The sequence below is a fragment of the Artibeus jamaicensis genome, unplaced genomic scaffold (genome assembly GCF_021234435.1).
Source record: "Artibeus jamaicensis isolate MK-2021 breed Jamaican fruit bat unplaced genomic scaffold, CSHL_Jam_final scaffold_1019, whole genome shotgun sequence".
NCBI lineage: Eukaryota > Metazoa > Chordata > Mammalia > Chiroptera > Phyllostomidae > Artibeus > Artibeus jamaicensis.
Genome location: NW_026522025.1, coordinates 11,951,094 through 11,976,671, shown reverse-complemented (window position 1 = coordinate 11,976,671; position 25,578 = coordinate 11,951,094). Strand labels below are relative to the sequence as shown.

General features: G+C 35.3%; 1 protein-coding gene across 2 annotated transcripts in view; it reads right to left on the bottom strand.

Annotated features, from left to right (window-relative positions):
- ATG4C (autophagy related 4C cysteine peptidase) overlaps positions 1 to 25,578 on the bottom strand; it is an 86,253-nt gene that overhangs the window by 8,336 nt on the left and 52,339 nt on the right. For both annotated transcript variants that reach the window (XM_053655485.1, XM_053655484.1), the window contains exons 5-10: positions 23,423 to 23,753; positions 21,620 to 21,690; positions 16,463 to 16,599; positions 12,200 to 12,278; positions 11,453 to 11,529; positions 5,760 to 5,879 (exon numbers count right to left, since the gene is read on the bottom strand). In XM_053655485.1, the coding sequence (XP_053511460.1) occupies positions 5,760 to 5,879; positions 11,453 to 11,529; positions 12,200 to 12,278; positions 16,463 to 16,599; positions 21,620 to 21,690; positions 23,423 to 23,753 (815 nt within the window). The remainder of the gene's footprint in view (positions 1 to 5,759; positions 5,880 to 11,452; positions 11,530 to 12,199; positions 12,279 to 16,462; positions 16,600 to 21,619; positions 21,691 to 23,422; positions 23,754 to 25,578) is intronic.

Genomic DNA, 25,578 nt, shown 5'->3' with positions numbered 1-25,578 from the left:
AAGGACCCATGGAAGACAACAAGGGGGTGGGGAGGACTGAATGTGGGACGTGGGTGGTGGGTAGGACACGGGAGAATAATAGGGAAAAAACAGGGACATCTGTAATTGAACAGCAATTTAAAAAAAACAGCCCTAAAGAAAAATAAAGAAAGAAAATGAACAAGAAATTCTCAAAAGAGGGACCAAATGGAACAATAAACCTTAATAAGATGTGTAGTCTCACTAGCAAACAGGGAAATAAAAATTAAAACTACAAAGATACTATTTATATCCATAAGATTTGTTAAAATTTTAAAAGTCTGACAATATCAAGTATTGAAAGGATATAAAACATTAGAAATTTGCATATACTGTTTGGTATGATCACTTTGGAGAACATTTGACAATTCTGGAAGACCTAAAAATATATATACCCTAAGGCCCCACAATTCCACTCTAACGCATCTAGTATATGTAATAAAATCCTAATTAAAGTGTTCCACATGCACGGATATTACAGGAATATCCTTGTAGCCCTGGCTGGTAGGGCTCAGTGGATTGAGCACCAGCCTGTGAACCAAAGGGTTGTGGGTTTGATTCCCAGTCAGGGCACATGCCCGGGTTGCATGCCAGATCCCCAGCAGGAGGCGCACAGGAGGCAACCACACACTGATGTTTCTCTTCCTCTCTTTCTCCCTCCCTTTCCCTTTATCTAAAAAATAAAATAAATAAAATCTTTAAGAAAAAAAGAACATCCTTGTATACATTATTTGTAATTAGAAAATAAAATCAGCTAGATGACCAACAATGAAAGAAAGTTTAAGTAAAAAGTAGTGTATTGTAGAATGTACTACTCATTATTCAGTAGTTTAAATAAATAACCTAGACCAACATGTATAGAAACAGATAATCTCTAGGTCACTATTAAATGAAAATGTTAGCTGTAGAAGCATATATACATTTTCACATAAATGTATTATTAATGCAACATTCCAAACAATATATTTTTTAACTTTTTTTTATTGATTATGCCATTACATTTTCTCTATTCCCCCCCTCCATTCCCCTCCACCCTGCATGCCCCTCCCCCACCATTCCCCCCTTTAGTTCATGAACATGTGTCTCAAGTTCTTTAGATTCTGTATTTCCCCTACTAATCTTACCCTCCCCCCTATCTATTTTCTATCTACTGTCTATGCTACTTATTTTCTGTACCTTCTCCCCCCTTCTCCTCCTCCCACTCCCCTGTTGCTAACCCTCCATGTGATCTTCATTTCTATAGTTCTGCTCCTGATCTAGCTGTCCTCTTAGTTTGCTTTTGTTTTAGGTGTGGTTCTTAGTAACTGTGAGTTTGCTGTCCTTTCACTGTTCATCTTTTTTATCTTCTTTTTCTTAGGTAAGTCCCTTTAACATTTCATATAATAAGGGCTTGGTGCTGATGAACTTGAATTTGGTCTTATCTGAGAAGCACTTTATCTGTCCTTCCATTCTAAATGAAAGTTTTGCTGGGTAGAGCAATCTTGGTTGTAAGTCTTTGATTTTCATGACTTGGAATAGCTCTTTCCAGCCCCTTCTTGCCTGTAAGGTCTCTTTTGAGAAATGAGCTGACAGTCTGATGGGAACTCCTTTGTAGGTGACTGTTCCCTTATCTCTTGCTGCTTCTAGGATTCTCTCCTTCATTTTAATCTTGGCTAATGTAATGATGATGTGCCTTGGTGTGTTCCTTCTTGGGTCCAACTTCTTTGGGACTCTCTGAGCTTCCTGGATTTCCTGGAAGTCTATTTCCCTTTGCCAGATTGGGGAAATTTTCCTTTATTATTTGTTCAAATAAGTTTTCCACTGGTGGCTGTGCCTTTCCCCCTTCTGGTACCCCCTATAATTCGGATGTTGGAACGTTTAAAGATGTCCTGGAGGTTCCTAAGCTTTTCCTCATTTTTCTGAATTCTTATTTCTTCATTCTTTTCTGTTTGATCATTTTTTCCTTCCTTGTGGTCCACTCCCTTGATTTGAGTCCCAATTTTCTTTCCATTACTATTGGTTTCCTTTGTATTACCATTCATTTCAATTAGTTTAGCTTCCATATCTTTCTCTAATTTGTGACTAAAATCAACCAGTTCTGTAAGGATCCTGATAACCAGTGTTTTGAACTGTGCATCTGAAAGACTGGCTATTTCTTCATCGCTTAGATCTATGGGTTCTGGGGCTCTGAGTTGTCCTAGAGCCATTTTTGGTCTATTCCTGCCGTTAAGTAATCAGAGCGAAGCCTTAGTTGTTTACCAGGACGGGGCGACCCAGGTCGCTGGTTTGTGACGCTGTGTGTGGGGGCGTGGTCAGAGAGGGAGCAATGGCGGTCCTCTCCGCTAGCCCAGCCCGTCCAGTCACACTACTCGCCCTGGGTTTGTTTATCCGATCGGAATTGTGCGAGCCTGCTGCCCCGCGTAGGCTTCCCTTCTCACTGGTTTCTCCGCACACAGATGCGCGCCTCTTCCCGGTGCGCTCCGGTAGCCAGCCCGCGATCAGCGCCGCGCACTACCTGTTCGGGGATTTTTCTTGCCAACCTGCTCCGCTGCTGGTTTCGCTTCTCTTACCGGTTTAGCTGAGCATTTAGTTGTCTTTGGACTCTGTATTTTCGATTTTCCATGTGGCTTGGTTGTGATTGTTGTGAAAAATAGTTGTTCTTAGATTTGGTTGTGCACAGAGGCAAGGTGGTTCCTCCACCTACGTCTCCATCTTGGCGGAAATCCCCCAAACAATATATATTATTTATGGTGACATAAAATACGGTATTATATATGAACTTAGGATAGCTGTTACAACACGAAAGAAAGAATGGGAACAAGGTTGGGGATGGATAATATACTTCAATTATACATGTAATTTTTTTCTTAAGCTCAATGGTAGCACATGAGTATTATTATGTTATTCTCTGCATTTCTGTATGTTTGAAATTAATAAAATCAACATATTGCAAAGTACAAACTTCTTCAGCATGGCTTTCGGGACTCAAATATTCCGACCTCCTTTTCTGGCCTCGTCAATCACTATTCCCTCTGGCAGTGTTTCCCAAGCCTTGGACATTTATGTACCTTTTTCATCCCTTTTGCTAAGTACCCCATCTTTATCGTAATTAGTATTTCCCTTTCCATCATTTAAATAGCCTTGTAAAAATTAATAATAAATAAGAAATCACATGTTTGATATTTCAGTTATAATTTCCTAATATGAATATAAATAAATATGTAAGTATTAAAATATTTATCCTAGTATTAAAATATTTGTTCCAGTGCCACCTAAAATCATCAAGTATCACTTTTGGTTGCAAGGTCTTACGCCAGTGGTTCTTGGATTTCGTATGCAAGGCTGCTTGGGGGGACTGTCAGAAATGGAGACTCCCAGGCCACACCCCTGGAGATTCAGGCAGCCAAAGACAGTCCTGCCCTGCACACACCCTCGGCACCTACCCAATTAGATTATTTGCCTTTCTCTTGACAAGCTCTACACTTTCCTTTTCTAGTACCTTTCCTCTTTTTCCTCTGCTTGAAGCATCCTTCCTTCTCTCTAAGCCAACAGAAATTAAGCTTAAACCATCACAATAAAGAACTTCAACCCAATTGAAACATCACACTCAATTCAAAACCCTACCTTCCCCTATCAATTTACTTCTTTTTCTGTATGGATGCTTGTAATACCCAATGTAATGTATGTCCATTCCCCCTCCTCAACTGTAAATGCTACATGAGGGCAGAAGTCTTAGACCTTGTTCAAAAGTAGGGATTATGTGTTGGTCATTTTATACTTTCAATATAACAGTTACCCAGATACTTGCTGAACTGAGTTCTGTGAAACATAAAATTAATCTAACAATTTTTATAATCTTTAAAAAATCACGTAGTTAAAAATCACAAAGCATTACAAATTAAACATTATAATCTAGAGCAGCTAGTATCATTTTCAAAATTAGAAAACTTAAAATACATCCTATCTAGAAAAAATAATTTTATTTGTAAAGTGAAAAACATAACTATTTAACTAAAAATGCCAGATTCCATTTTTAAGAAGGAAAACTGCTTAACTTATAACCCTCCAAACAAAAGTGAATAAACAAGTTATTAACTGACAAAGTGAGTTTTTGATACTGCTACAAAAAGCTATTAACATAAGAACAACACTATTGCTAAAGCAAAATTAACTGACTCTAGCAAAATTTTCGGTACTTCCAAATGATATTCCAATATGGCTTCTCTTTCCCTCCATGTTGTATATTAATTACTCTGACGCATCAAAAGCAATGATTTCTAAGTATGTTTGCAGTATAAAATTCCTTATAACTATCAGTATAAAAACCACAAAAACCATCTGTTTTTAATGAGAAAATAACATATAACTCATTTGTGATTCTTGCTTTTCTACTTGGCAATAATAATTTGGTTTGTTTCTATTCTAGGAGTAGACTGCTTTACTGTCCTACACTGACTTAGTTCAACATAGATAGAAAATAAATTAACAAGAAAGAGAAATGGAACCCTTTAATGGTGTCTGTTGGTCAGTATCAATGTATTATAACACCGTCTGGACTTGGGTGTTGTGGCACAGAGACAACACTTCATAAAGACAGAACTGTCGAGCTAAAATATACAAATATTGTCAATTTAAGTAATAAAAGAGCAGAAGAGGCAGAGTACGTATTTTGTTGTGTTCAGTCGGCCTTCCACGGGGAAAGCGAATGAAAAGACGGCAGCTGTGGGAAGCGAGGAATAAGGAAAGGTTCTCCCCCACCTCGTCCACTCCCCTCCTCAGTCGTGGTTCTGTCATGACTGTTAAATTTCCCCTTTCACACCGCAGGTCAAGTAAAGTAAACATAGTTTATACAAAACCTTTTATTTAATGTTTTCATTTTATTTTTATAGTATGAAAATAAAATTTCAACCCACTCTGTCCATTTTCCTTAAAAAAATTATTGTAAGTAAAGCAACAATAAGGTACAATTATATTTCAGCTCAAGAATTTCTGAATGGGATTCTAGTATTGGTTTTACTTACGCATAAAATGATAACCTATAGCTATTGATACTAATAAAGAGACCTATCCACTTATGCCTACTTCCCCAATAAGTAATCTTTTTATTTTGTAAAGTACTAAAGATAGACAATCCTTGAGGCTCTATTAATATTTAGCAGTACTATACTCAAGGACCAGAAAAATAAATAAGTTTAAAGGTAATGAGAAGGAGTTAAATAAACCTATTTCAAAGATCCTATAAGTCGAATAGATCAGATTAGACAAGCTTATTGGAAGGTAACAACACAGTTCATTTAATAAAGCAGTTCTGAGAAATCCAAAAATACCATTTCTCTTTTTAAAAAAATCAAAGAAGCACTTGGACTAACAAGAAATAATGCACGATTTGGCTTGATCAAATACTTCATTAATTTTTTCTACCCCCTAAGGTATCGTCCTTTTAAAATCCTCTTCAAATAAAATATAACCTAATTGCTTGCACAGACACCCTAATCCATTTGCAAATGGATTTGTATTTCAACAGTGCCACCTAGTGGTCCCATCAATACTCTGGACTACTCACCAGAGAGCTGGTTTCATCAGTATCAAAGGCTAGGAATACCCAAATCGTTTTATTTTCTGGTTCGATATTTCTAATAGCATTAACATTCAAGAGGCACTTTTAATAAAGTATCACAATTTACCGATTTTGTCTTTTCACAGGCTATCTCAAATAAATACTAGGTCATTTACAAATATTAGAATATTTTAAATCAAAGTACCTTGGTGATCTCTTCGGAAGCTCTCTTGAAGTCCTGAATGTTGCGACAGTAAAACCCTATTGTGCAGCTGGGGTCCATCTTCCGAAAGGACATCTTTTTGGGAGAAGGGCAGTGGAATGTCTGTAATTTTAAAAGTTCTTTAGGATTAATTTACTTTTATTTGATGGACTTAACGTATATACAAGCATATTACTAATTTAAAATTTACTACCTAGCTTTTCTCAAAACTTAAACATGATTTTCAAAAGGCGTTTTAAGCCTATCCAATGTAGACAGTCCTTCCTGCTCTCCCACACTCTAAGATAGACAGCCAATGTTGTGTACATTCAATTCTCCTGATTTCTACATTCTGCGGCGTTAGTGCCATTCTGCAGAAGAGAGTGTGTCAAAGTGAGGTGCCTGTCTAACACTGGCAGAAGGAAAGAAAAATGTGCCACCGAGAAGGATATGAGTAAGCTAATACAAGGTCTAGAATCAAGCTAGCCATTTCCATGAAAGTGCAATCTAGTCTGTTTTCTTAGAGTTTTTAATATTTATAAACCCTTTTAAAAGGATATTAAGACTTTTTAACAAATACATAGATTTATGTGTATGTTCCATAGTGGTGGCCACACAGTACAATATACAGATCATATGTCAGAGAATTATACATTTGAAACCTACATCATCTCATTAACCAATGTCACTCCAATGAATTTAATTTTTAAAAATGTCCCATAGCGATATGAAAAGAGGTCAGCTAAAGAGTTTTAGCAATGGACGCAATTAGTACATAACTTCATATTCTTCCAACACACTCTTCTACTTGGCTTTAATTAAGTTCTTTATGCCCATACAGGACACGGGTAAACACTGTTCTGTTCTGGCCTTGCCTCCCCCTTGCCAATCCTCCTGTCCCATGAGTTCACTTTTCTCAAGTGGTCACAGTGCCCCAGATGTCAGTGGGTTGGGGAGGCTGCTCTAGTCTCTCTGCCCTGGCCGATGGGATGTGGCTCTTAGTAGAGTCTGGATCTTCAAAAAATACAAAAGTGGGAAAGGGGCAGATATAAGGCGAATCATTCCAGTCTTCTTCACCACCACATTCTGGTACTTGGTTTTAAAGATGAAAAAAAAGAAGAAGAAGAACTTCTTAAATGCTTTTGCCCTTAAAAATCACTGATGCTACTAAGTCTTTTTTGTCCGTATTGAGAAAACGTTTATGGACAAAAGGAGGACCATAAAAATATGTGCTCATATGTGTTTATAAATGTACATAAATAAATTTTGTAAGAATATACAAAAATTAACAAGCTTAAGGGAGAGGAAGAAAACTGGGCAGATGGCAGACAGGTATGGAAATCCTTTATTGTAATATTTTATATATTTGAATTACAGAACGAGCTCAGTTAAGAAATAATCTATGTCGAATTTGAACTCATAAAACTGAAATTTCCCTACATTCAATGCCTAAAACCAAGGGATTTTTACCTTGAGACCAGCTACCAAAATGTGAGAAAGTACAAGCTTTCATATGTGCTATGCTCCTGGTCAATCAAAGTCACTCTTCTTTCCCACTTCATCCTAGTGATCCAATCAGCACCCCACATTATCATCAGAGGACAGGCAAAATGCATATTCAAGCTACTTTTTTTCCTTAAGGATCCTTCAATCATATATAAGATTCAAATATAACATCATGGAGGTAGATACAGACAAAACAAATGTGTTTTCAAAACCATGGCCTTTACACAATGCTTAGCTAACACTTACTTTATAGAGTGAGATCCAACTTAGCTAACCTGGAATCTCCAGGGCACTAGTCAACAGAAGCACTGTCTTAGTTGGACTTTTTCTAATATTGTTTCGTGTGTTTTTATAAGGAGACATTAAAAACAGATCTGGAAAGGAACAGAAGACCTACGTAAGCTCGTTGGTTAACAATATACAGGAGTATATTGGTATATGAGGCACAGAAAGTTCTAGGTCTTATTTACAAAAAGTTATTCTACATGGAAGGTATCTAAAAATCATCATTTGCCTAACTCCTTCCAAAGCCAGTAAGCAAGATTTATTTGTTTTTTGCTGCCTGGAGATAAGGAAAAAGGACCAAAATTTATACAATGTCAAAAAAATATTTTTAACTCACGTACAAGGGCATCTTAGGTAATACTAAAGCATCGATTAAAGTTTCTATTCAAGAACCAATAGGACTAAACCAGAATAGGCTCAGTGCTACTTCTCAGTACTACTTCAGTCATCATAGGTAGTAACACTAAATTGTTAATCATGGTTGCTTTGATATCTGCAAAAAACTAGGATTACTCACAAAAATGCTGATATAAATGTGTGTTCACTAAAAACTGAAATTGCTATAGGGTGTGAGGTAATGAGGACTTGTATTACAGAGAGGCATTTTATAACATTTAAACTTAAAATTATATTCTGTTGTTCACCTAGAGGATTCTGAAGTCAAACCAACATTAATTTATAATTCAGAATCATTTTTGTTTGTTGCAGAACAAGTTAGATTTTTTAATATTTTCCCAAGTGGTATTACAAGGTTATGTTTACTTTGTGATAATTCTTTGAACTATGTACTCATTACTTTTTTGATTTTTAAAATTCTGACCACTGGTAAGAATAGCACATACATTTTAGGGAGAGTTCACTAGACACACTTCAGTGACAAAATTACATATGTTTCTGAAAAAACTGGCCACAGTGAGTCGATTCTCATTTATTTAATTTCTTCAATACATTATTTATTTGTTGCCTCAACAAATAATTTATTAGGCACCTACTAAATGCCAGGCATTGTTCTAGGTTTATTATTTGGAATATGGATTCTATTACCTAAGCTTACAATAATGAAAGTGTCACAAGAATTAAAATTCAATACAAATATGTTTAATCAAAGTATTTAGAGCTACAAGTCAGAACAAGAGTTCAACAAAGGTCTCTAATTAAAGTGCTTAGGACATGCCCTGGCCAGTGTTGCTCAGCTGGTTGGAATACAGTCCTATAAACCAAAAGGTTGCAGGTTCAATTCCCTATCAGGACACACACCTAGGTTGTGGGTTTGGTCCCCCATCGGGGCATGTCTAAGAGGCAACTGATGGATGTATGTCTCACATAAATGTTTATCACCTACCCTTCCCCCCTCTCTAAATCAGTAAGCATGTCCTCGCTGAGGATTCAAAAAAAATAATAATAATAATCCTGGCCGGTGTGGCTCAGTGGATTGAGCACCAGCCTGAGAACTGAAAGACTGCCGGTTGGATTCCAGGTCAGGGCACATGCCTGGGCTGCAGGCCAGGTCCCCAGTTGGGGGCGTACAAGAAACAACAGGTCAGTGTCGCTCTCTCACATCAATGTTTCTCTTCCTCTTTTTCTTCCTCCTTCCCCTCTCTCTAAAAATAAATAAATAAAAGCTTAAAAAATAATAATAATAATAATAAATATCTTTTAAAAAGTGCTTAGGACAGTGCCTTGTTTATAGAAAGAGCTCAATGAATGATAACCTAAAAAGGAAGCAATAACTTGGTCTGCTTTGGTTTTCAGTTTTTAGTTCAACTCTAGAATTCCAGGAATTCCATACCGTAAGAACGATGAAATATGTATAATCTGCAACATCACTCCTTCAATTTTATATACTCTGATATGATACTACTTTCTTAAATTTTCACAATCAGAATTCAGGGCACACCCTTCAATTATTTACAGCAATGGTTTACTTAGAATTAAATAAAAAATCTAAGGTTTTAATTTCTCCAAGTATTGACCAAAAAAATATTTATCAAAAAGAAGTTGTTTTCAAAAAATTTTAATAATTGAGGTCTAAGGGTGGTTTAGCACATGCATGTAACTTATTACATCAATCAACCGTAAAATTTCACAGCATATAAATATACAACCAACATAGCAAGGCAAGGATGGTTAGTAGCATAGGGTATTTAAAATATCTCCACTCAGAGCATGTCAAGCTTAAAATATGATTAAAAGAAAAAAGTAAAATTCTATTTCTGAACAAAGATAGACAACTTGCTATAATTTGTATATTGTATTATCACAGGAAAATAAATGATGCTATGCAATAAAAAATCTAAGCTAAATCCCTGAATTGAGAAAAATGAAAAACTGTCCAGAGGAATTATCCAGACAGGGGAGATACTCTTGGCATCCCAATAAATAAGAAATAAATGCTTCTGTGTATTTAAGAAGCTACCTAATTTCACCAAATTTTACTTTACAAAATCTCTTAAAATGAGTTCTTCTTTTCCATTCTTACTATCGCCCTATCCCAAGCTTTTAATAACTCACTTGTGAAGTGCTGCAACAATCTTGCAATAATGAGCTGCAACCTTCCTGATAATAACTGTGCAGACATATCCAGCACGTTCATTCACTGGGCAGCTTTGCCGAGTCTTTCAAAATACTGGATGACTAGTCTCTCTCTACTGTCCAAATAATAAACCCCAATACTCTTTTAATTTGCCTATTTTAGATAATACTGGAATACTGTGAACAAGTTTCCATCTGGCTCTTAAGTAACCACTTTTTAAGGAGTCGTTTCCGCACATACACACTAGAAATGTAGCCTAGACACACAGGGACCACAGGCAGCAGAAGGAATTACAATGTGGTTCATTCACTTAGCGTAATTTTCCAGTGCTTCCCCCAGTATCAGTCAGTCCACTAGGAATATTTACTAAGGTTTACAGGCAAGATATATGAAAGAAGAAAGTAGGAAGCAAACAAGATCTTTGCCCTTAAGATGCCTGTACTTAAGCTGAGGTAACAGTTTACAAAGGGTGCTAGAATGTTTTATCTTTCTAAACTGTATGTTCGTCTTGCAGTTAGTTGGTCAGTTTTCATAATCTACTCCTTATATACTTTTAGGTATTACTATTAGCTAGCAAGCCATTACTAAAACAAAGTACTAAACCACAATTCTAACTTGCCAAGCCCTTGAGAATTAGTAAACTATGACACTCAAATGACTAAAATTAGTTTAAAATTCTGGGAAGGCATCAATTGGAAAACAAGACCCAAAATAATGAAATAATTACATGTCTCACTTATGGACTCTCAAATTTTCTGAATCAAATACTGGATCACAAAATGATGCATAAAAGAGAAGAATTTGTTATGAAATCAATACTAAAACAAAAATTTGAAATCCAACTAAGCTCTTAAAAACTCTTTAAGTAGAGGTTAAGATTTCATTATTAGGCTTGTAGCAAAATAATTTAGCAGATAGTCTCCTAACATCACCTGTCAGTCTAACACTACTCCATCATCTTCTTTCCTTTTTCCTTTTTCTTTCTTTCCTTCCTTCCTCCCTTCCTCCCTCTTTCCCTTTCCTTCCCTTCCTTCTTTCTTTCTAACATCCTAACATTTTTATTCTTCAATACTATTTAACTGTATATCTACAAAGTTACTTGGAACCTTGCTCAATTACTTTGGTGGGGCTAGGGTACCTAACCAGTTAAGAGACAAAGATAAATGGGAAAGAAAGTATACCATAAATTAAAATTCAGCAAAAAAATGTTTAACCTTTGATCATATTATGGGTTATGGTTTTTAAATCAGTCAATATTGATTATTAACCTATAATTGTAATACCATAAAAACTTAGCTGCCTAGTACATCTCTCAATAATTAGAGTTTGCTTCATATAGTTAAAAAAAAACACAGCTTTTAACCCATAGTACCTCAAGAGGGAAATCCTTTATGCTGACATCTACAAAAGACTGGCAGTAATGAGGATCCATGTAAATCAAACTGTCATCTACAAGGACAAAACAGAAGACAAGTAATTCAAAAAACACCTTATTATTACACTACTTACAATCCAATTTCTATGTAGAATAGCTGAAAAAAATCTGGGAGTAACAGTTTGCCAGACTGATATTCATTGACTAAAACATAGGTTTGCACAGGGCAGATTAACTTTTGCATAATCAAATATGCTTGTATAAGCAGAATTTTTATAAAGTGATGAGATTGTCATTTAATTTTTGGTGATAAAATTACTTTCACAAACACACAATTATACTCTACAGTTTGCCCATGAAAAATGTATTGCACTACTTTAATCTGACAAGAAGAGCACACTGCTTGTCGTTTTATTATCAGCTAGCACACTAAACCCAGTAAAAAGTAAATATGTAAATAGCACCTGCCAGAATGTGAAAGCAATGCCTTCTGAAGTTTAGTGAAACCCATAAATTATGCCTTGTTTATGCAATAACAGAAATTAAACATACATTTTACAGAATCCAATTATGCTGTGGACCAAGTGACAAATGAGTGGCTATGGTAGGACTGATGAATTTATAAGGTACTCATGTTGCTCTGTTAATCATCCTGCTTCCAGATGATCCCATATTAACTTACTGACTTAAAAAAAAATACACACACACACAAAATGAAGAAATGTACTTTACTAAATCACTAACCTTGAAATCCAGCAAAGTAATATGACTGTTTCGGTTTGCCGCCGATAATTCCCACACAATATTCAAGGCTTAAAATACCCTGCCAAAAGAAACGAATTCAGATTTAGAGTCAAGAGACAAATGGTAATTATTCAAAACAACCAAATTTGTATTACCAATATTAGTAGTTCCCAAGTTTTTCACCACCAGGTTTATTTTTATTACTTTTGTCCCCATGTTCTGAAATCCCTCTACAAAACGATCTTCACTTTTCTTTAAATCGCTCAACATTAATATGACTAAATCAAATATTCTGACCAGCACGTCACTCAAAAACATCAAACAACTACTGGGTGCCAAATACAGAGATAGACAATGTTACCACCTAAAAACAATAAAACTTCCTGACAAAGCCCAAAACACCTGGCCTTTCAGTTGCTTGTGCAGCCTTGTTGTGATCAATGTAGCATTTTCAGCAGACTTCTTGAAATGCTAGAAATATTGCTTAGACTCTTTTCATTGAACTCTGAGTCTTAGGATCCCAAACTGAAAACCATTTTCTAATCAATGGAATTTACCTGACAGATTTTTAAATTCTACTTCATTTGGAATAAATATAAAGACTAATGAAACATTTTAATCCAAGGCAAATAATAATTACTATTGTATTTAAGGCCGATTTATTTTACTAATCATAAAATATCAGAGATACCACAATAAATTATTAAGTATGCCCCTCAGCATCTATTCTAAGCAGAACTCCATTTAAGCTGGGCCCAATACCCTTAAAAATAGTCCAGTGGGGTCAATTAATGTCTTGTCAATAGTTCCTACATTAATTTGAGCATATATTATGTTAGAGAACACCAATAGTGATAAAGCATATGTTATTTTAAAAAAACAAAGTCTTAAATAGTTAAACTTTTCTTCTCATAAATAAAAGGATATCTTAAAATCTGGAAAATATAAAATACATATAAACAAATGCTTTTTTCCTCTAATAAGTAATCACACCATAGTGTTTTCTAAAGCTTATTTTCTTAAAAATAATGTGTTCACTGTAATAAAACACAGTGGTAAAAGTTTCCCAAAAACCGAACACTCAGAGCTCATCATAATTAACATTTGGGGGAAATCTCCTTGCCATATCTATCTCTATCACCTATATCCACATACAGATTTAGGAGTGCAGTTTTATGTACGTGGCATCATACAGTGTATAACTGTTACCACTTTTGTCACTCATTATGTCATAAATATTATTTCCTACCAATAAACATAGACCTACGTTATATTTAATGACCACAAACTAGCCTACTTCATGAAGGTAACAAAATGTGCTTTAAAACCTGATTGTGACTATTTAAATTATTTTCAGGTTCTTGCTGTTATAAATAACCCTTTTAGTCTTGTGAAAATGTAGAGGGGTTTCTTGGAAAGGAGAACTGCAACTGAAAAAGTAAAACAGAGAAGGTATATTAGGTTAGCATTTGAGAGCTAACTAAAAAAACGTTAAGATGAAATAAAAGCTCCACTAACGATAATAGTTTTTTATCAGTAATGAGTCTGCTGCTTTCCCCCTAAGTAAACACCATTAACACAATGGGAGTGTGTCTTAGTTCAATTTGAGACAGTCTGGTCGGCTGAAACACAACGCTTATGAACCACAAGGGGGTGAAAGTTGTAAGTCTCTCATAGTCGAGCAAGAGAAAGGGAAAATATATAGCAAGAATCATTACTGATTTTCCTAAGAAGGAGCCCCAGTAGTAGAAGAAAGACATTGGTTCTTTACATTATTTCCTTCACAACTGACCAGAGAAGATTTAGCAAAAAAACAGTCAGAAGCAGATTAGGAGCTAGAATGCCATTACATTTAAAAGGCTGTATTTTTGGAAACTTGAAACACCTTTCAGTTCCTAAAAAAACTTCTTCACAGTTATCTAGTGGTGAGAATTTATTGAGCTGTATCCATGAAGCAATAAATAAGACTGAAGTAATCAGTCAAAAAAGGGAAGTCCTAATTTGTCTTGCTGAAGAAAGAGAACATATTGGATTTTCCTCATTGCCCGTCTCTTAAAAATAAATAAATAAGTCAACTGCCCATGGTATGGGCTGAGAAAGCCCCTCAACAAATTTCCCCTCACAGAATGGCAGAGGGGAAGGTACCATCTCTGAAGTACTGTGCAATTACCTCGATTAATACATTTGAAAAATACAACTGAGTGGGGAATTTTTGAGAGCATAATAGCTTGGCAAGAAAAAAATTAAACTGCAGATGAAGAAGGAGAAAGCAGATGGAGCAGGGCGGGGGGCAGAGATGAAGGTGGAGGTAGAGGAGGAAGAGAAAGGAGAAGTGGAACAGGAAGGTTATTTTTCTTTCAGGGCTGCTGTCAGATGCCATAGTTTCACCTCTACAGTGAATGCCGCTTTACACGCCTTTTGCCTTCTGACCCAACCACCCCCTCTGACCAAGCAAAACACCCAGAACATAATCTACTTCACTCGGCCATTCCAGCCGTTTTTACCCGACAATTGAAAAAGTGTTTCGGTAGTCACTGCTCTCTCATTTTAGTGGACTATAATATAAATTAATTAGTAAAAGCTCAAAATAGTGATACATTTAAAAAGTCCATAGTTTAAGGAAAAATATGAAAAACAACCAGAGTTGTAATCTCTGTTACCAATTTGCTGTCTGAACTTGAACATATCACTTAACTTCTGTCTTTTCTATTTTATAAAGACAATCCAGTATGAAGGTATCGTGAGGGCAAAGTGAGATAAACATGTCTTGAAAATGTTATTACAGTTATGAACGTTAACAGACATTTGTTAACCCCTCTATGCTAACTGTGGCTCGTCCCTCCACAATTCAGGCTCCAAGGAATCACTCAAGAGCACTAGGCAGGACTGCTGCCTGAGAGATACCATCAACACCACCACACAGCAAAGCCCTGAAGGGGCTGTGCCTGGAAGCCATCTGCAGCTTGCTCCACAGGCAACCAGGTCGCAACCAGGTCTCAGCTAAAGGAGTCAGTTCCAAGACTGGCTCAGTTTCTAACCTTTTCATGGTGGTAGAAAAAAACCGTTCGGTTGGTTAGAACCTACTGAGACATGACAAGATGCCCAAAGTCTCAAAACCCTCAATGGATTCTCCAGATGAAATGGTTCATAACTTTGCACATTCTACCAATAACTCCACTGAAGAACCCACATGTTGAAAATCAAAACCCCATTTTTATCTAAAGGATTCATATGTTATGACTATATTATATTATTGGTAGTGTTAGTTACACGTGTGCCCACAAAATTTTAGTAACTATTAGGAAAAATTAATAAACCAGCTAGAAGACTTCCATGTACTACATATTGAAAAGAACTGCTCTAGATTTGTATAATCAGTACAGTTTAGCCTGAGGAGATATTTTCCACCATGTGCATAGGAACCACATTATGAGATTAATGCCTCATGTGGGGAAAAGAATTGTTACTGAATCATAAAACACAAATCTAGACTTTATTTCAAGATTACTATATCCTATAACACTCCATTCAAAAAGGAATTTCCATCTCTGCACTTGACACAAGGAGGAATTTTATTAAAACTATGAAAATAACATAGACACTATGATATTAACCAAAAACTAAGTATTTCAAAAGTTAAAGTTTTATGATAACTGAATAGCTTAGTGCCCAAAACAAGCTAATCTAGTTAGGTTATTTAGGAAAAAAAGAATTATGTGTTCTGAAACAGAATAAATTTTTAACTGGTTAATATGAAAAGAACAAAGCAGGAACCTCCTCCCCCCACTATCTTCACCATTTCTGTCTATACAAATAACCATCCTAACTTTTTACTGACCCTATGGTGACAGAAAACAAATTAACAGATAATGCAGCCACAATAGAAGAGCCCGTTTGTTTTTTATAATTATTTGATACAGTTTAACGTGGGGTTTTATGAATAAAAGAAGTACATTCTTTTAAAAATCACAAATAACGGTGATGGGAACTATAGACATGGTATAGATTATGATGTTTGCTGCGTCTGTGTCTCTGTGATTAGTCACAAAGGTGAAAAGCTTATTCATCTTGTCACTGAACACTGCACTCTTCAAATCACATCTGACACTGTAATACTGGTATTTAAAATCTCTAATGTCAAACTTTATAATCTACAACTATAAAATTCTCACTACCCATTTAATAGAAAAAAGAATGCAATTCTTCTGTATTTTTCATATATGCTATCATTGCCTTAAAAAACACTGAACTCTCATCTCCCACCTTTATAAACTCTAAGTAGTCGGTATTGGTTCTTTCTCCTCCAAGTCTAACAGGTACTAGAATAATTACAGCTTTGTCATCTGTGTTGTCAGAGGCCATGGAAGCACGCTGTTTATCAATCACATCTGAACTGTAAACTGAAAAAAACATAATGAATATGTATCACTGTTTTCAGAAACATTTTTATCCCAGTTTCCCCAACACTGGGCAGTCATCTGATCTCTGACATCATTATCAAGGTCTCAGTGAGTTAAACATCCCTACCTCATTTGTGCATTCAATAGACACTTACTGAGTATCTTACCATGTGGCCCTGGGGCTTCAGCAGTGAACAAAATGGAGAAACATCCCTGCCCTCGGGGAGCATATATTCTAGCATGGGGAAATGGGCAATAATTAGATAAAATATAATATATGTCAGATGGTGATGGGTGCTTCAGAGAAAACAAAGGGAGAAAGATGGATAGGACAAGATGGTGGTGGGAGCAATTTAAAATCAGGTGGTAGGAAAGTCTTATGAGAAACTAACATTTAAGTGAAGACTTAAAGTAGGAAACCAAGTAATGCAGATACCTGGAAGAAGAGCATTCCAGGTAGAAAGATCACCAAGTACAAATGTTTTAGGGCCAAACCATATTCCAGGAACAAGAGGCCAGTACTTCTGAAGGGAAGTGAGCAAGGGGTACAGAAGCAGAAATAAGGTCGGGAGATAAAGTTACAGTTTGGGAGAGAAAGAAGACAGACTGTATGAACTCTTAAAGGCCATTGTAAAGACTTCAAGTTTTGCTTTAAGTGAGTTGGGAAAACGCTGAGAGGTTTTTTTTAGGAAAGGAATGTTCTGATCTGACTAACAATTTACCAGTCTAGTTCATATCTTGCTAACAGACTGTAGGGGTGAGGGCTGAAGCAGAGAGAACAGCTAGAAAGCCATTGCAATAATTCAGCAAGAGGTGATGATGACTGGAACAAAGGCGGTAATCATGAAGACAGTGAATAGCCACAGGATGGTCACGTGGAGGCAGTGAAAAATGATCAGTCTGAAGATAAAGAACACCCTCATACATTAAAGGTACAGAGTGAAAGGCAAAACAAAAGACAGGGGAATCATAGGTAATTTAAAGGATTTGGATATAACCAAAGAGATTAAGAGAGATGCCATCTACAAAGACGCAGAAGACTGTAGAAGGGAAAAATAGAAAAGGGAGGACTGGGAACTCAGTTTTGGACATGCTAGTTTGAGACATCTGTTGGGCATGCAAGTGGGAAGGTTGAGTAGGCAGCTGTGGACATAAAAGCCTGAACTGGGGAGGGGATCAGGATGGACCTACAAATTTGGGAACTGCCAGCATACAGATGGCACTGTAAAGCCATGAGACTGGGTGAATGCAAATCCCTGTATATAGAAAAAGGGATGCAGTATAAAGGCTGGGCACAATGCACCGACAATTTTAGGAATGAGGAAGATAAGGAAAAACCAGCAAAGGAGACAAGTAGACAAGGTGCCAGAGGGAAACTGAAGAGTAGTGTTCTGCAGACTGAGTAAACAAAATGTTACAAAGAAAAGGAGGAAGTGGTTGGTGGCTGTGTCGGCCGCTACTGACAGACTGTGTGACTGAAGACTGAGAGGTGACGACTTGAGACGTGATCAATGGATGGGGCGAAATTAAATTACTGATAAGGGCAGTTTTGGTAAAATGATGGGTGGGAGATACTAAGTGAAATAATGCAAGCGAAAATGAGGGAATTAGGTGGAAGGAAATACAAACTAAACTTTATTTTTTTTTGTTCAACATAAATTAGTTTTATTCAAAACTTACTATATACCCATACTCCATGCCCATTTAACCAAGCTCTTCTGCTCTTCCAATGAACTGATTAACAAATTCTGCCTCTTGTGCCCCAGTTCTTCCCTTTAAATTCTAAATTTATAGATTAGAAGTTATCAGATTACTCTGTACACAAGCTTCCCCATTTCCCATAGTCCATCTGACCAGCAATGCTCAACTTTTTCATCATAGGGTGCACATAAACTAATCACCAAACTTCTGCAGCACACCAAGAAATATATTTTTGGCAATCTGACAAAAATAATAAGTATAATTTTGATTTATTCACACTGAATGGCTATTGTGTTGTGTTGACTGTTGTCACTTTTTTATTTGACAATCTATGGGAAAAGAGATCAATGCCCTTAAGTAAATAGTCAGATACTGCATGTTTTAAAAATCCTTGTGGCACAACGGTTAACAATCACCGATCTAAACCACAGCTACAAAAATACCACCATAGTTCTTCCTATTTGTTTCAATTCTACAATCTCACTTTCTCCGTCACTATACTCAATAATGGCTTCTGATTATAGACCTTTAAATTCTGTCACTTTTCTAAGGCGGGGTACATATAACCATCTTTTATCTTTGACTTTTCTGAACTAATGCACATTTCAATCAAATAAAGTTTCCCTTCAGAGAGGTCTACTTCCTCCAGAAATAAATATTGCCACAAGTAATACAAAGTAATGATATTTCTATTATCACACACAACAATTTCTCCCTTATCACATGCTTCTTATCCTTCACCTTCATTCAACACACATTTACTGGGGTTCTATGCTGGGGGTAAGAGGGCCAGATTTCAGAGTGTCTGAATCAGTGGTTTTGGTGTTTTTCCTCTATGAAATAGTCCAATTCCATAACAGGTTCACTATAGCGGTGATTCCCAAACAAATGATTCTGGTGCCTTTCCCCTGTCCCTGCTACCTTAACAATCACTGATCTACAGGAGAGAAACAGGTAATCATAAGGTGATTCTACAAGTGATTTCAAGTGCAGCATTTAATAGAGGTATTTCCAAAATGTCACAAAGCACAGAAAAATAACAGAGAAATTCTTCCAAATGGGAGAAGGGAAAGGGTTTACCTAAGGTGTAAACGTTGTGTTCCAACCCAGAAGGCTTTTCAATAAGGCACGTTCTAAGCAGAGGCAATATGTGCACAGGCATGAAAAAACATAACAGTATGTCCAGCGAATGGCCTGAAGGTTGGTAGTGTTTTGATGTATCACTATGGAAACTAGTGTTGGGAGGTGATGCTAGAAATCCAGGTTGGGACAAGGTAGAAAGGACTTCATGTGCTTTACATGCTAAAATAACTTGAGACTAGAATTAATGGACAGTCATAGGTTTTTAAAATTAAGGAACATGATCAGTTTCTGTAGATCAGACAGATCAAAAAACAGAAGAGGTAGGGAAATCAAGTTAGAGTCCAACTTTCAGATAAGAGTCTGATTTAAATCAATGAGCGCAGAGGAGAGAGAACAGATTTCAGAAGCAGTTTTTAAAGCACATTTGGTAAGCTCTGGCTGACTGGCTAGATAAAAGCCGTGAGGAGAGTCAAGAATAAGGAAGTGTATGCATGTGGGCATGATACTGTTAGTGAAGAAAATAGAAAGAAATGAGTGGGGTAGGGAGAACTAATAAGTTTAGTTTCAAATATGCTGAATTTGAAGTGTCTGTAAAACATCTCGGAGATATTTGAGGGGTAGAAGAAAAATACAAGTGACCTCATATTAGAATAAACGGCCCTGAAAATGTAGTTTCAAAAGTCCTAGTGTGGAGTGTGGAGTCCTAATTACTTAAAGCCATGGAAGGAGATGCAATTACAAAGGAAGAGAACACAGAATAAGAACAGGAAATGAACAGAAAATGGAAAGTTAAAACTATTAATGAAGGCAAGGGGGAAAAACTATTGATAGAATCTGGCTTCACCTAATTCCTAACCCTACAATTTATGAAAATGCACTACACTAATATAATTTCTTCCTTTAGTATTCTTAAATATCAGTGTTAAAGATTTTAAGAACTACTTCATTAAACAAACCACTTATTTAATGAGGAGCTTTGTGTTGTTTAAGTAACAATATGTAACATTTAAAGGCCAAGGTTGATTGTTAGCAATGAAAGCACAAAAGTCAAATTCATAGATTTAATGGTTAATTGTCTAAGCACATCCTTTGACCTAATTAGCACTCTTTACACATCAAATTTTATTTGCAAGACTTCCTACCTGAAAAACAAATATAGGACCTGCAAAAATCAAGTCATTTGAAAATTTACAATTTTCTTTCTCATATGGCTATCAGCCTTTCTTAAAAAAACAATTAACTTTAACAAAAGACCAAACAAAATGCATGTGTATTTGATTACCATTCTTTCCACACTATGAACACTAGTAGGTTATCAGGGCAACCTTTACAAAATAAAGCATTTTGTAAATATCTTTATGTTAAGTATGAATGAAGTATATTTAACTTCCCCAGTACATTACCATATTTTATCCTGTTAGTGGCATTTGTATAAAAAAATTAATTTAACAACATGAGATGGCTTATTTAAAGGCATTTTTACTAAGTGCCTTTATTTTATTAAGAAATTAAAGTCTATTTAATCCCCAACAAAGTTTCACATTACTATAGATACTGGTCATTAAACAGAGTACCCAAAACAATAAAACAAGGCAAAATCCTGGACAACAGTTGCATCATTATCAGATGATGTACTGAAGCACTACTTCGAAACACATCCAAGTGAAGAATTTTCCGTCCTTTAAGATATCCATCAATGAGACAATACCAGGCACACCAGCAGCCCAAGGACATAACCTATGTTAAATTTTCTCATCTAGCTTTTTTAAATAGTCATTTTAGTCCTGGCTGGTGTGGCTCAATTGATTGGGTGCCAGCCTGCAAGCCAAAAGATCGCCAGATCGATTCCCAGTGAGGGCACATGCCTGGGTTGTGGGCCAGGTCCCCCGTTGAGGGTGTATGAGAAGCAACCAATGGATGATGTTTCTCTCCCTCTCTTTGTCCCTCCCTTCCCTTCCCTTCTCTCTAAAAATAAACAAATAAATTCTTTTTAAAAAGTAGTCATTTTAAATGTTGGAATTTTATTTAAGAGCTTATTTTAATACTGCAACTAAGAATTCATAGTGTGTTAAGATATATTTAATAAGTACCTATTACGTGTAGGGTGTTGTATGGGAACAAAAAAATATAACATGGTCCCTACCTTCATAATCATTTAGAATATAATTGGAACAAGCTAAACACATATGAAAGTCTAACCAAACATAGAAAAATTAAAATTATATACATTCCTTACCTGTACAATCTTGTGCAACATAAATAGTTATTCCTTGTAAATCAGGGTGTCTGGCTTCTTCAACTGCTTTTCTAAGAAATAACAAGCATCATCCTTTAAAATCCTAACTGCTATTTCCAGTTGGTGACTAAAGATCTAACTTAAGAGGAAAAAAGCCATCATTTTCCTGGCATTCCCATTTAACCTATAGTGTCTGCGTTCAAAACTATCATCTAAATGGTATCAAAAATCAATTTTTTCAAAGCTGAATATTAAATTACCTAAAGAACATTAAAATACAAATTACAAAGTACATAAAAATATTGGGTATAAAACTGTAACCCCTGTCCCACCCACTCCCTACCCCTAATTTCTTTGAACCACTCGCTTGGTTATATTAAACATTTGCTAACAAAGGATATTACAATGTACTTCAAGGTTTGCTTCATATTAACTTAATTACTGACTAGCAGTGAGTTACTTTTTTGACTGTCCTCTGGTACACTTAATTAAGAAGTCTGTTTCTTTTCTTTAAATAATAGTGTGATTTTTTTTCTTTGTTCAAAAATCTGTCTTAGAATTCTGTAAGTAAAACTGCAAATTGAAAAATATTTCTAAGTGAGTATAATGTTCTCAAATGACATAAAAAATAACAATATTTTGTAAGAGAAAATTACACAAGTTGTAGAAATAAGTGTTTTTTATTTAACTGTATCTTTATGCTTTTTTAACTTACGCTCTATTATGCATGTTTGTATGTGTTAGAACAGAACAAGGATCAGCAACCTGTGGCCCATTTTTTTGGTAAGAATGGTTTTTACAGTTTAAAGGCTTGCTTTTAAAAAGAAAGCAAGCAAGAAAGAAAAAAAGGGGCAATAAAGCCCTTATAAGGCCTTTTACAGAAAAAGTTTTCTCATCCCCGGGGTACAGAACATAATCTTGAAGAGTAAAAACCATGCCTGTATGATATGCTTTTATAAATGTCATACCAAGCTGACCTTGGCATTATTATTAACCATACACTTAATAACATTATGCAAATACTTTTTCAATTACAAGCATCTGGACCATAAAATATAAAAAGAATTTAATATAGTTTGAAAAAATTTGGTAATAATTTTAAACTATCGGTATATGATTCTAAGTAGGATAAATTTACCATGACATACTATACTTGAAGACATATTAATGATTCAGTTTATAATAATATAGGACATAAAACAAATAAGACAATTTTTTTAAAAACTTATATAGTATCTAAATGAATGCTACAAAAAGATGAAATTTCACTCCAACTTTTCTCTAACTATTCTGAATGTCACAGACTCTTTGCTTTTACTAATATTACAATACTATAATATAATATTAATAGTCCCATACATTTACAATTCACAAGAATTTGATGTGTGCAAAGAAATGCTGAAAACATCAATTTCAGTTCTTGACATTTCATTACGCTATTAGTACATCACAGCCCCTAGGGCGCACCATTTTTTAACAAACTGTGATATTATGCATGTTCCAAAGTTGAAAGAGTTGTTAGTTTTTAGAACAATTCAATAAGGTTCTATTGAACAATTTCAATTCTAATAAAAACCTAGTTAGAAAGGGGCCTTAGACATCTATATCTGCGAGCAAAAGAAGCAAACTTTGTCAGTAAATTACATGAAACCAGAGTTACAAAATGTTGCAAATAAATCTCTACTATGAATAATCTCATACAGTTAGATTTTAAAAGTTCCAATTATGATATATGCTGCAAAAATAAGTATGTCTGAGTCTGAGGACCTCTGCCATAAGATGAAAGGTTATAAAACATCTTACCTTAAAATGTGAGCAACCACAGCTGGTCCATACCAATCTCCAGCTTTTTTCCCGGACTTCTTCCCATACTCAATTAGCTGATGTAAGCCAAAGAGAGCCAAGGGGGAATCACCAAACCAAGAGATGATTTTCCTGTGATAAATTTCATTTCGCATTTCATGATCATCAGGGTACCTCCCAATTGTTTCCTTCAGAGAAACTGTAGGACTTTTGAGTTCTCTTGCCCCTGACAGCGGTGCTTCAAATGATGCAGTAAATTTTTTTACAGTGTGGGAAGTCCATGATTCAGAGTCTGAATTTTCAATGCTCAAAGCATCGGGCCAGGTCCAAGCTATAGTAGTTCCAAAGCAAGGTGTTCAGATCTTTTAAATAGTTAAACTTCAACAATTCTACTAAAATAAGTATGTAGCTTTAAAACTCATGTGGGTTACTAAGCTAAAAGAGTACACTCAGAAAGAGGCAAATGTATAGAGTCAGAAAGGAGATTAATGATTGCATATGGAAGAGGAGTGTATTGGGATTAATTACTAATGGGTATGAGGTTTCTTTGGGGAATAATGAAAATGTCCTAAAATTAGATTATAGTGATAGCTGCAGAACTTTCTGAATAAAAAACCATTGAATTGTTCACCAGCCATATTCTTGAGTTTATGATATATAGATTCTATCTCAATAAAGCTGTTTAAAAAAGCAAATAAAGATATGAGTGGAAAAAATATGTCAATATATCAATAATGTTTACTTTTGAGTAGTAATATTATTCTCTGGACTCTTGTATAGTTTCTGTAATTTCTAAAATGAGAATATATTACATAAAAACATAAAAAAGTCACCAAGTTAAAGAACAAAAAACAAAAAGAGAGAAAAACAGCAAACCCGCATCCACATAGACAATTGTAGAATATGCTTTTTTCCCTTTCTTTGACAGCTCTGAGACAGAAGACCCACTTCTGTGTTCCGCTACCAGCACTATTTATCAGACAGCCAGTCTTGACCACCCAAAGGCACAATAAACACATTCACTAACATTCAGAGTATTCATGAGAGAGTAACTGCAGAAAGTAGATTTTGTTTTGATTATATGTTAAAATAGAAGTCTGATCATGGAAAGTGAAAAATTTTTTCAAAATGTTTTTTCTCATATAATCCTTTCAGAATAACAATCATTGTTTAAGGCATAATATTAATTCTCTAGTAAATGAAAAGTTATAATAAATGAAGTCATTACAGATCAAAAAAGTTCAATGTTTTAAATAACAAGACAGTCCCCAAACATACGTGTAATTTTATGTTAACAAAATGAGTCAGATTCAGACCTAGCCAGGAGTATGAAATAACCCATATTTTGCAGTGCATAATGAGCACTTTTTTGCCCAAATTTGAGGGAAAAATAAGGATGCGCATTATACATGGGTATAATAATTACATAATATGGGTATAAAAATGGGCATAATAATTCTTTGTATAATATGCACAAAACAAGTGTGTGTGTTACACATGGCATAATATGGTACAATCCAATTCTTGCCCCTAACTGCACAAAACTACGAATCAATCATCCCAGAGTTTAAAAATTCTTCTTCCTTGCATTATCCACACCACTCTTGAATAAATGTCTTCTATGTGATCTCATCAATAATCCCAATAGAAAGGTTACTAAATATCTGCCACATATTCAGAAACACACACACAAAAAATAATAGCACTTGGTAACCAGATATGATAGCCTGAAATAGTGAACTAAAATTCTCCTACAAATGTACACATTATAAAAAACTGACTAATAGAAAAGGTAAGGAAAGTAGCACACGAGAAAAAAATGATGTATGTAAGTTACGTATCAATGACATTTTTGAGAGTCTAAAGGACTAAGTATGATATTCTTACTAAGAACATGCGTAATCAGTTGAACTGATTACAATCATATTTATAAAAAAATATTTTTCAAACATTACTAATATATAGAGAGAAAATAAGGAAACCAGTGTAAAATCTGTTACAATTTAAATAATGTAACAATATTAACTACCCGCTCAAAGTCACTGCTATTGACCTGCCCAGGATTTACTGAACTGGAGATATAACCCAGAGAGTTCAAGCGAAAATAAATACATAAGAACCACAAAGAAAGGGGGGCTACTAAAACATGAACTTAA